General features: G+C 27.5%; 1 protein-coding gene and 1 long non-coding RNA gene across 2 annotated transcripts; one reads left to right on the top strand and one right to left on the bottom strand.

The window, feature by feature from the left end:
• Window positions 1–9,503: 9,503 nt before the first annotated feature.
• On the top strand, window positions 9,504–11,919 carry QRT3 (Pectin lyase-like superfamily protein). The gene is made up of 3 exons (XM_028047100.2): window positions 9,504–10,079; window positions 10,181–10,417; window positions 10,894–11,919. The coding sequence occupies exons 1-3, from the start codon at window positions 9,831–9,833 to the stop codon at window positions 11,917–11,919; spliced, it is 1,512 nt and encodes a 503-aa protein (XP_027902901.2). The 5' UTR covers window positions 9,504–9,830.
• On the bottom strand, window positions 10,287–11,895 carry LOC146883439 (uncharacterized). The gene is made up of 3 exons (XR_014984621.1): window positions 11,764–11,895; window positions 10,530–11,644; window positions 10,287–10,423 (listed from the first exon to the last, which is right to left on the bottom strand). It is a non-coding gene; the product is annotated as an uncharacterized LOC146883439 (long non-coding RNA).
• Window positions 11,920–13,432: the final 1,513 nt, after the last annotated feature.

Here is a 13,432-nt window from a genome sequence, read left to right on the forward strand (position 1 = left end):
GATGCTTACCACAATACAACACAATTCCGACATCAAGTTGTTTATAGTGTTCATCAGAGTAAAAAACATAGATACTGGTCGTGTTTATGAAAATGACAGTGGTAAAACTTTTAAATTATTATAGGTATACCAAGTAATTAAAGTTAAGAGATGAGACGTAAAGTTTGACATGCATAATTTGAGATCTGATTTTGAAATCTGGAAGGAATATTTAATTAGAAGTTAGGTCTGATTAAGAAGAGGTTAATTAATCTTCCAATACTAATGTTTGGAATGAACGAAGAGGCGAGAGATTTTAAGAATTTTTAATGTGATAAACACAATCAAAGTCATTCAAATATTGGCATCTGTCACCTTCAGAAATATATTGGCATGTGTCTGTCTCATACATGATGAAAATAAACCAGAAAGAATCTTCAAATGGTTTTGTTTTTCTCCTTCTGTACTTTTTACTTTTTTTATTTGAAGGAGTAAGCAGAATCTTTTGTTGAGAAAGGTGCACATACTCAATATAAAATAAGGGAATGAATTTTCTTCCCTTGATTAAGTTAAGAGACCAAATGACATTGGCATCAAAAAGGACAATAACGATAAAATTAGTAGCAATAATACATGTAAATACACTTTTTATTTCTAGTTATATATATATATATATATATATATATATATATATATATAATATTTGATGAATACTCATAGACTGTATAAACACCAAATTATTATAAGGAAACTTTAGAATATATAATGTTACAAGAATATCAATTAAAAAATTGAACTAGATAAAATAAAATTAATTATTTTCAATCTTATATTTGTAAATTAATTATATTCAGTTTTACTTGCTTCATACATTGTCTTTAAACACATCAAAACACACACAGCTATTAAATATTATGTTTAAAATTTATTTTAAACGTAAAATCAAATTAAAGAAAACTTAAAAAAATATATATTTAAAAATTTAATAAAATAATTTATTTTAATAAAAAATAATTTTGATTAAAGCCACATCATTTATTAGAATATTTAAAGAAAATATCTATACTGCACAAATTTATTTTATCTCCCAGTCAAAAGAGCGAGCTGGCTGCACAAAACAAAGAAAATTACGCAATCGCACGTCCTCTCATGAAACTTTCTATCTCTCAATTGCTTTTACCTTTTCTAAATTAAAAAAAAAAATAAAAAATCATTCACCTCACATCTGAGAGGAAAAAGAAAAAGAAAATAAATATATTTTTGTTTCTCACGTTTTAATGAAATTTAAAATTACTCATTCTTCAAAAATTTTGACCAATTTAGTCTTTCATCTTTAAATATGAGTAAATTAGTCCTTTTAATCAAATTTTGTTAAATTTATTTAACATTACAAACGTATTTCAGGATAGTATTTGAATTGTTTTCACCATTTGACACATTTTCGCTTTAATGTTAACTCAAATATTATCATAAAATACGTTTAAAATATCAAATAAATTTAACAAAATTTGGTAAAAATGACTAAATTCACGTATTTCTAAAGATAAAAGACTAAATTGATATAAATTTTCGAAGAGGAACTAATTTTAATAATTTTAAAATTCACTGAAACTTCAATAACCAAAAACATATTTAACCAAGAAAAAATATAGAAGATTTTTTTTTTCACACAATAAGTAGTCAATTCATAAAACAATAAGGCAAAATTCTAGGATTTTATTTTAGAAAATATTTTTATTTTGAATATATATTTCAATTTTAAAAATTAATTATTATTTTAAATTAAAATAAAATATTGCAAGTATTTTATATTTATATTATGTTATATATTATTTTATATATAAGATATATCAATAAAATACAAGCTATTCTATAAATCTCATATATTTGTCATATATGTCATATCTTTCATATTTTTAGAAGTCCTAAAAATTCCAACTCAGAGTCATTATTCTTACAACATGAAGAATGAACAAAAAAAATCTCACATATCACTATTCACTATTTAATTGTGAAAGCTACTCTTTGATGGTGAAACTATTATTTATGAACGGTAAGAATGTAAGTATATCTAGAAGGACTATAATTATAAGAAGTCGAAAGAAAATGTTTAGGATTATGATCTCCGTAAATTAATTAAGTATTTTTTTCTTATTTTTATTCAGGTGGAACTTGTATTTTATAGACTTTAGCTAACTTCTTTTTTACTCAAACTATTAAACAACATCATCTATCTCTTTAAGCTTCGTATTATCTTTAATTAGTTCAAAGAACTTACAAGTTATTCATGCTTTTCGTCTAAGTTTCCAAATGATTATTTCTAAGCGATTTTATCTAATTCGAAGTAATTAATACATCATATAACCCACAACGTTAGATTGGTTATAATCTCTTTTAACAGGTTATTAGTAGAACTACCCTTACAATTAACATAATTAGTTATATTACAAAATAATAATATTATAGTTAGAGGAGTATTTTGAACTCATAAATTACATTCAAACTAATAAATTCAAGATAAATATTTCATAAAAATAAACAAGTATTAAAATAAAAAATATCTTAAAATTTATGTGGTTTGTTTCCATTTGGAGATGACATAAGGAAAACTTTTTATGTTATGGTTTGTTTCTCTCTTTTTCACAGTGATGTGAAGTGAGTCACTAAATAATGAATAAAGTGTGAAAGTGAATTAGAGGTATTTGTTTGTTGTTTAAAGTATGCACGCGTGATGCCATCTTATCACAAACAAACATCATATCAAAACTACATTTTCTAACCCAAATAAGCTATGTAAGAACTGTATCAAAATTATAGGTTAAATATATTTTTTGTCCCTTAATTTTAAGTGAATTTTGAAATTAGTCTATTTCAAAACTTTAGACTAATTTAGTCATTTATCTTTCGAAATATGTGAATTTAGTCATTTTAATCAAATTTTGTTGAGTTTATTTAACATTTCAAGTGTGTTTCATAATAATATTTGACTTAATATTAAAGCAAAAATGTGTTAAATAGTATAAACAACTTAAAATCAATCCTGAAATAAACATCAAATAAATCCAACAAAATTTGATTAAAAGGACTAAATCCACGTATTTTGAAAGATAAAGGACTAAATTTGTCCAAAATTTTGAAATAGACTAATTCTAAAATTCACTAAAAATTAAATGACCAAAAACATATTTAACCCTTATACAAACATAAACATAAGGAAAATCAAATTAAAAAGTTAACCAAATAATGAGATTTGTATAGGCTTTTCCATTAAACACCTCCAAAATTTATTTACGCACTTCCAATTTCCAAAATGACCATTTCACCCTTTTATAAAACGACTTGCAAATTATTTATTTTTGGAATATAATTTCCATAATAAGATTTTTGGAATAGAATTTTCAGAACATATGAAATAAATTTCTAAATATTTTTTCAAAAAAGAATTTCTTGAAAAAGTTTTACAAAATGAATATAATTCCGTCGAAAAAATAAAGTTTTCAGAACTCATGAAATTTATAGAACGAGTTTTTTTCCACAATGTATTATCTTTCTCTTTCTCGATCATGTGGTACAACGAGGAAAAATATTTCTTTTACCGTAGGGGTGCATTTAGTAAAGGATGCAGAAAGCAAAAACTTATGTCAAGGATCAGGCCCGTGGACCGGTCCATACTTCTGAATTCATGAATAACATTTTCTTTCTTCACTGACTTATAGCTATAATAAATAATGTTTTTACTTAAATATTTTTAACTATTATATAAATAAAAATTTCATTTCTTTCAAAATATGTCAAAAAACTACTAAATTACGTATTTTTAATGGGTTACGAAACTGTTTATTCAAAAATTATATTCTGGAATTACTGTATGCATAAGCTTGAAATTATTTTTTCTACAGTAATTTATATACCATGTAATATATAGAATGACATTTTTGAAATTATTTTCTAAGTTAAACAATACATAACTATATTTTGGATTCGAGATTATAAAATTTGAAATACATACGAACTATAAAATATGAAATATATTGTAAATCATATAATCTACTACATATTTCTGATTTTGAAATTATCTGTAATTTAAAATATAGTTAGAATCATATTTCAGATTTTGAAATGCGAAATTTAAACATAATTTTGAATTGATTATGATTTATTAAGAGAGAAAAAAAAAATTACATTATAGGGAATGGCTTTAAATTTACCTTATTTTCTTCTGAACATGCGTAATTATTCTACAAGTTTATATTCAGCATGTGTTTGATATATAAGTTGTAGCAGTAATTTTAATTTATTCATAGAAAAAACTAAGGTGCATTTAACATGACACTAAAAGGTGTAACCTGCATAATTTAGATTTTTTGTTAGTTTCTTTTACTGTTTTTTATTATATCTTATAATATATTAATTATCACTAATTTTGATATTTTAAAATATATTAAAAAAATATTTAAAATGTCAATATCGTATACTTTTTAATGCTTAACAGATGAAAAAAAACAAAAATAGTAAAGAATCTCTACTCCATCCTAATCACTGAAAATTGTATAAAAAACAACATATTTTGACACTGTTTCGGTGAGCACCAATTTTAAGGTAGAAGACTAGTCTACGTGGTCCATTTTTAATGGTAGAGGAAAGTTATTTTCACACCCACCATTTTTTCTCTTGTATCCTTTACCAACCTCTAAATAATAATAAAATATTAAATTAAATTGCATAATTAAAATATAAATTAAATCATTAAATATATAAGTACTTATATGCAATCTCTCTAACTTAATTCTTTCTTTTTTAAGACATTATGATCATTGTTAGAGAATTTTATTAGACAAATTGAAAATATATTTCATTTCTTGATATGGTGTATATGAAATTTAACAATAACAAAAAAGTTGTTATGAGTTTTTTGTTGGATGAGTGCAACGTTTTCAGGCTGGTTTGTCTGACGTGTTGCGTAAAATTAAAAGGAAAAGTAGCCAAAAGCATGATCCAATTGTTTGCAACGGTTCTCTAACTTTATGGAAACCAATCTTTTCATGCTTCTTCTATGTGTCTTTATATGTTATGCATGTTTGGCATCAAATTTTTATGAATTATTTTATTTTTCTAACAAAGAAATTTTCACAATCATTATAAGAAATACATAATTATTGATGAAATTTTAAAATAAAAAAAAAATCTATCGATAATATAAAATTTGTTGACAAATTTTATTGATAGATTTTAAATTTTTAATTATCGATGAATATTTTTTGTATTGATAAATTTTGTTAATAATTCATATTTTTATAATCCAAAAATATTTTTGTTGATAAATATAGGTGTTAAAGTTCTGACTTTGAGTTTTGCTTATGTTGTACTAAAATCCGTCGATAATGGATTGATTTTAATTTTATTAATATATTCGATAGTAAATCAATTGATATATTTTTTTAAAAAATCATCAATAAATTTGTAGGTAATTGATTTTTTTTAACATCATGATAAACTTATCAGTATTTTTTTAATTTATTAATAAATTTATTTTTTAAAAATTTATCAAGAATTTTGCAAATAAATTGGGTGTCAATCTTTTTGTTAAATCTAACAAAATATTTATTACAAATTAGTTGAAGAAAAGTGAGGAAAAAAAAAGAGGAAGAGGGAAGACGATTGTAAGTGATATCTGTAACGGTAGAAGTAAAGACAATAAATACGAATGAGAAAGATGAGGAATAGAAGGAGAATGAAAATGAGAAGGATGAGAAGAAGAATGGGGAGAAGAAGAGTAGATTGAGATATTTATTAAAAAATAATACTGACAAATTATGATAGTTGATAATTACAGATATATTTTAATGATTATTTCGTCGGTAACTATTAATATTTTTTTATTAGTCGATAAAATTAATCAATATATATTTTACCAATAAATTTTCAATTGTCAGTAAACAATTAATAATTTTGATTAGTACCTAATTTGAAATTAAGCTAATCATGGTATAACTAACTATTTCGTGATTATTTACCGAATTTACATTTTTATGCCACCAAATGCATGCAAAAGCATCATTTACTAAGCTCTTAATCAATTATAATTAATCACATGTAGCTATTGCCGAATGTTGAATCCGTGATGAGAATTATAAATAGGTAATTAATTGTTGTGGTTGAGTGTGATACTCTATTTTCAACCAACCGTGCAGTGTTTGGCACCATTAATAATTAGTATTTTATAAATTAATATTTATTAGGGTTTCTAAATTCATACACTATCTTTCCTTCAAAATAATATCCAACCATAATTTCAATACCAGATACTCACAAACCTTATGCTAAACCCAATTCTATTAGTAACAATATTTAATTTCATATACACTTCAACTCTCTATCATGTTACAAAATTCACCATGAAATATATGCACTCGATGGTATACATTATAACGATAAGAAGAGGATATTTAGTGAGTCCATTAAACTCATATTACTAATTTGCGAGTGGGTTTAATTTTTGTAAAAATATTTTAGAAGTAACATTTTTTTTTAACAAGTAACTTCGGCTAAATTATAACTTATAGTTTGTAATTTATTTATTTATTTTTATTTTTCCTCTCATATTTTAATTATTAGTGTTTATTGAGTTATTAACAAAATTTAACATTACAAATTGAAATAACTTATGTTTTATTCTATGTGAAAATTATACATAATAAAATTATATAAAAAACTCAATATTATAAAAAATAAAAAATAAAGGTTTTAAATTTATGAAAACGAATAAAAATTAAATTTAAGTAATATTTATTGTATTAATCAGTTTAACTAACATGATTTTTTTTTTCAAATGTAAAAAGTATATAAAACTTTGAAATAACGAATAGAAGAATAATTTAAAATAATGAATACAATAATAAAAATGAAAAGTTTAATTATTTTTAAAGAAAATCTAAAAATTATATACATAGTAATATATATATATATATATATTTGTTTAAAATAATAAATATTATTTACACTGTAAAATATATTATTTTCTTTATGCTATTTTATATCTTAACAAGCAACTTATCTACAAGTTTACTAAACACTTAATTGAATAAATTAGTTTATAAACATAAAACTTATAAACTGTGTGAATTTATCAACTAACAACTGGTTTGATATTAAAATTTTTAGTACTTCTATTTATTTTCAAAAGTTATGATCATACAGTTGTTAACGATTTTAACGCGGTTAACAAAAAAGAACATGATTAAAGCGTTTTTAACATAATTTGAGATTCAATTGAAATAAAAATATAATTGGAGACCTACTTAAAACTTTTAACCAAATTTAAAATTAAAGGAGTAATTAAATCTTAATTAATTATTTATAAGACAAAAGGAAGTAAAATTAGGTAAATAATTAAGAATAATAAAAATATATTAAATATTAATGATTGTAGTGGATGAAAATTAAATAAAACACATGTTACAAACTAGCTAAAGTAGCTTCTAATTTATAGACTAGAAACTTATAAAATAAATTAGTTAAATTAGTTAAGACACCTAACACTTTTTTATTAATAAGACTATCGTATAATTAACTAAAGTAGGTTTTATTAAACACATTCAAGTTATTACTTAAAATTTAACTTATCACATTCAAGTTATTACTTAAAATTTAACTTATCATATATAAGTTAGCTTCTCAATTATCAATAAGTTGATTTTTCTTTTCTAAGTTACCAACTTAGTGGAATTGATGAAATATACGGTGAATGCACGGAAGTCATTAGCAATGGTTTTATTTTTAAGATGGAAAAACAAAACAATTCATTAATGAGTCTTACTAAATTGAAGGTTTTTAACGTGGCACTTTGGGTTTAACTCGTACGAGTTTGCATGTGATTTTTTCTTTGTACAATTGTTCTGATTTGTTATTATTAGTTGATACTTCATCTGGTTGAATGCTAAATATGTCGTAGCATGTATAAAGTAGTGTTTTGTACAAAGTGTTTAAAATAAAACATCTTCGGTGATTACAACATTTGATACGACTTTTTCTTCTATACGTATTCTTTCGTATAACAAGATACTCTAAAGATCAAGAAATGCTTAAAGTTATTATACTTCTCCTCCATTCGATTTAAAACATAATATTAAATAAATATAAATATTTTTATAATATCTTACAACACATATATATTATTTTTGTAATAAATATCATATGTCATAAGGAATTCGAACATCAATATATATAGGACATTGATCTTACACATATAAAACATTTGACATCATTTTTACCCAAAAACTTTAAGGTAATGATATTATGGACTTTTATTCTTATATAGTATTTAATTTTGTCTATTTTATCCAATGTGGGACTTTTGACTCACACTTAAACTATTCTCAACAATCAACTAAATGATAATTGGCACAAATTGAAAATGCATTTGAAAGGTTGTTTGGTTATTATATATATCATGACTGATATAGAAATGAAGATAGTCCCTTCCTTTATACAAGAAAAAACATTTCTAGTTTGCATCATACCGTGATAAATATAATTATGAACATAATATGTCACAAATTCCATTAAATCCGAATATTGATGTACATATAAAAACAATAAATTAAATAGCGAATATTTCACCAATTAACTTTATTTAATAGTTTATTACTACTACATCTTTTGTTCGCACATGTTTATAAATACAACTCATTCTCATTGAAAATATGTTTATAGAACATATTTAACCCATTTACTATTTTTGTTGGAATTCTTATATTGACTAAAGATAAGTTCAATTTAAGATGTATCTCTTAATATGGTTTCAGAGCATGAGTTGGAGGCTATCTTAGTGAAATTGTTGTTTGTTAGGTCTATTCTTCCACCCGTTATCGAATTACAAATTAATGTTTAATTTCATGCTTGAGATGTGTACATCTCGTTCTGAGAGGGTCTCGTTGTGACAGAATCTCGTCGTGACAAGATGTGTTGTAAGTTCTAAATTGGCAAGAAATAAAGTTAATTTACAATATATAAGTAAGTGCATACCTTATTTTACAAATTGATTTTGTAAGGTTGAATTAATCTAAGTTTACTTCTCAACAATTTAGTATTTTTATTTGGATAAAATTACTTATTATAAATATATATACACACACAAAGACACTTGACATTCACCTAACAAGTACAATGTTGAATTTGTAAGGTTTACCCTGCTTTCATGGTAACCCATTTTCATTTTTACCATTGACATAATTTTTTGGAAAACACAAGTGAGGTTTAAATATGGCCGCCAAGAGTCCTTTCATATATATTTCCTAATTTTATCGAAGCAATAAATACATACCAAACAATTTACAATTTCCCTAATATGGTACCATCATGAATGAATGGGAGCACATTTACCTTGTCTTACAAGATTTGTATGTACCGTGGACCCCCTCTATCCAATAATTCCACTATGCATAATTTAAGATCACCACACTTGTGCTTTCTTCCTATTCCAAAATACCTTTTACAACAATGTCAAATTAGTGAAGGTCCCAAAAGTAAGAAGTTGGTAAGTGCTTACTTTTCTGTCAGGTTAGGGAAAATCAAAGAGTCTAATGAAAAAAGTTACACAGAATCTGCACCAGTATATCATAATTGGAGGGTGTCATGTGTATGATCCAATATCAAAATGATCCAACATTTTTTCTCATCAAAAGACTTAGCTACCCCACTTTTTCCCTTTTCTTCCTATTTATTACCCTTCTTTATCTCACTCATCAACCTTTCCCTCTATCTTATTTAAATCTCCACACAACAGGAATGCTTTTCTCCAACACGTTAAATTTACCTTCACTACCTCAAACCTCTCTCCAACACCAACAACAATGGCAACAAAATCCTTAGCCTGCTCCTTGCTTTTGGGGATGGCTTGTTCCATAGTAATTGGTGCATATGAAGAGAGCTTGTATCCTAGGACTATTTCCAGTGACAATTATCATGAAGCAATACAACGTTTGCAGTCATTTAAGTCCTCTCTAACTACACGTGATTCCATTGCTTCTGCACCATCTTCCTCATCATCCTTCTCAACCCTTTCTGCTCCTGCTCCTGCTCCTTCTCCTCTCTCACTTCAGGTAATTCAATTCAACTATGCACACACCCTTTTAGTCTTTATAAACTGTTTGATATTTCTTGTGGTAAAAATATCAAGTGTTTGATATTTTTTGTCATGCAGGGAGTGAACTATCCACGTGTGTACCATGTAACATCTTATGGTGCAGACCCAACGGGTAGTTCAGATAGCACCGAAGCACTCCTTGCAGCCATAGAAGATGCAGCCAAGGGTCCCAGTGAAGGATATTTGATGCAAGGCATCAAAAACCTTGGAGGTTCCCGGATTAATCTCGAGGGTGGAAATTACTTGATCAGCCAGCCACTGCGGTTGCCGGTGGCCGGAGTGGGGAACCTTATGGTATGCCTGCAGAAACCGTTCTAGTTGTTAACTTCATTCATGAACAACTTTTTCTATGACAAATATAACAACTACCAATAAGTTATTCGTTAGTGTAAAATATGAAAAGTACCTTCCGAAGTTTTTATGCTCATTATTTTTTGCCAATTGGCACTTTGTTAGTGCATTGTGATACTTTATAGTTGAGCCAAATTTAATTTGGAGGCTGGTGGTGGTCCATATTTTGGTCATGATGGTGAAGCAGTTGGTCTAACTTGACCAAGAAAATAAGACTATTGCAATTAAGATTTTTGAAAAATAACTTCCTTCTTCAACCGTTCCTTTATAGTCACTACTTTCTGTTCTTTCCTGAAATGGGTTTTTCTTTTAACTTTTAGATTGCTGAAAAGTCTCGGAAAACTGCACTTTTTTTCTTCCATTTGTTTATTTAACAAGACATATCCATAAAGAGCTCAAAATTTGATGAAAAAATGCAGATACATGGGGGCACGATAAGAGCCTCAGATGGTTTTCCAGCAGATGGCTATATCATTGATTTGTCACCCTCTTCCAATGAAGGAAACACAGAGAGTTCTTCACATTCCTACAATTTTGAGTACATAACTCTCAAAGACCTCTTGTTGGATTCAAACTTCAGGGGAGGAGGCATTTCAGTCATAAACTCACTTCGGATTAGCATAGACAATTGTTACATCACACATTTCACCACCAATGGAATCTTAGTCCAAAGTGGCCATGAAACCTACATCAGAAACAGTTTCCTTGGTCAGCACATAACTGCTGGTGGGGACAAAAACGAAAGAAACTTCTCAGGCACAGGAATAAACCTCCAGGGTAATGACAATGCTGTCACAGATGTAGTAATTTTCTCTGCTGCTATAGGAATAATGGTTACTGGTCAAGCCAATGCCTTTTCTGGTGTACATTGTTACAACAAGGCCACTGGCTTTGGAGGCACGGGGATTTATTTGAAACTACCTGGATTAACACAAACTAGAATTGTGAATTCTTACATGGATTACACGAATATTGTGGCTGAAGACCCTGTTCAGTTCCATGTTTCTAGTTCTTTTTTCCTCGGTGATGGCAACATTGTCCTAAAGTCTAAGAATGGGGTTATAAAAGGTGTTGATATTGTTGATAACATGTTCTCAGGTTCAGATCATGGCGTTGAAATTGTTCAGCTGGACCAATCCAATAATCCTTTCCATCAAATTGAACAAGTTACTGTTGACAGAAACAATGTAAGAAGGATGAAGTTGAAGGCCACAGTTGCAAAAGGGTCCATGCAAGGGAATGGAACCTCATGGACCGTTGATTTTAACAATGTTTTGCTTTTTCCTAACCTTATAAAACATGTTCAGTACTCTCTAAGCACCCCTGGCAGCACCTTCCCGAATCATATTCTAAGGAATGTGTCTGAGAATCGTGTTGTGATTGAAACAAACGAAGCAGTTCCTGCCAGTGTTTTTGTTACGGTGGATCAAAGTGAGACAAGTTGAAGAAGGTTGAAAGCTGGTGACCAAAAATTTTGGTCAAGAGTCTTGGCTCAAGAGGGAATTGTGCATACCTTAGTTGTGAACTTTTTCTTTCTTTGGATCAATTTAAAGTAATAGTACCATATACTGAACACTGCTATAGGTTTAGAAGATTCAAATAGACTCAGTCACACATTATTATATTGTAATTGAATGAAAAGCATTCCATAGAAGATATACTTTTTCAACAGTTTGTTTTTTTAAAACTAGGCCCAGGTTGAATCAGTATTTGTTTTTTTTTTTGAGAACTTTAAAAGAAAAGGAAAGGAAGAATTCAGCTAGGATTTAATTTTGATTCACACTGTTGATATAAAAAACTCATTTAACGATTCCATCAAAAGTTTTACTGTGTGTAATGATAACAGAATCTAAAAATCTTAATCGCTTGAAAGTAGGCTTAGAAAAAAGTTACAAAAATGTTCTTAGACGAAAATTTAAACTATTTTTCTATTTAAACGTAAGTTCCAAAAAGCTCAAAAGAAAGACTGTGATGGCTACCAACCAATGGTTCATGATCTTAGCCCCATTTTTTGTTCTGCACCCTAAGAAAAGTCTCATCTCTCTTTTGGTACACTAATACAAAAAAAATTAAATATTGTATGTGCCAATCTGGGAAATAAATTTTGAATTGGGCTGATCTAAAAGAAAAAAAAAAATTTAACTGGGCTGATATTTATATTTGCACCGTCTGCCTTTTTTGTAACTTTTTTTAAAAAAATGCTTCTTTATGAAAATTAATTTTATATTAAATATAACTACTGGGTAAAAACTAGTTTCAAAATGTGGAATCAAAATATTTTTGAAATGGTGCCATCTAAAAATCTGAAAACAATTAATCTTTTTCAAGAACCCATACATGTGCATAAAATAAAGCACGGGGGAAGGAAGAAATTCTTATACTATTTTGGCCATATGTTTGACCCACAAACATGCAAGACAAACAACATTTTCAAACAAAACTAGAATAGTACATATAACACAATTCCAAATGACTCACAAAGTGACCTATATAAAACATTGGATTGACTCAAGAAATGGTGCTCCCTCTATATATGTTTCCTTGTAGAAGTTGGGAGATCATGGATTTGAATACTGCGCCAGTCTTTCCCTTCCTCTTAAAAGAACCATGATTTTGCGTTTGGTTGTTACCTTGGAAATTTAATGTGACATTGCAACCTATGCAACGTGTAGAATGTGGAGGAACAGGTTATAGAACTAGAAAACACAGCTCCATTTGAGGTCTTAGATTGTGGGTTTAATGTTAGAATGAAGTTGGACGTGACATGATAACCATCTGGTGTGAGAAACCAAACATGCACCTAACTTGATCGTGTCATGTATTCAGAACTAGAAAAGAGGGTTCTCCTTGGAGTCGAAGCAAGCAAGAATATTGGAAAAGTCCTTCACACCTATCGCTCCTTCCATGACGTCTCTTAGACTCAAACTCGCGACCCTCCAACGCAAGGTTTGGTACACT

This window comes from Vigna unguiculata, chromosome 9 (genome assembly GCF_037176805.1).
Source record: "Vigna unguiculata cultivar grain cowpea cultivar isolate G323 ecotype 2 chromosome 9, ASM3717680v1, whole genome shotgun sequence".
NCBI classification, from domain to species: Eukaryota; Viridiplantae; Streptophyta; class Magnoliopsida; order Fabales; family Fabaceae; genus Vigna; species Vigna unguiculata.

Coding starts and splice junctions, on each gene's coding strand:
- QRT3 (XM_028047100.2), top strand. CDS start 9,831: ATGGCAACAAAATCCTTAGCCTGCTCCTTGCTTTTGGGGATGGCTTGT. Junction 10,080..10,180: donor CTTCTCCTCTCTCACTTCAG/GTAATTCAATTC, acceptor TTTGTCATGCAG/GGAGTGAACTATCCACGTGT. Junction 10,418..10,893: donor CCGGAGTGGGGAACCTTATG/GTATGCCTGCAG, acceptor GAAAAAATGCAG/ATACATGGGGGCACGATAAG.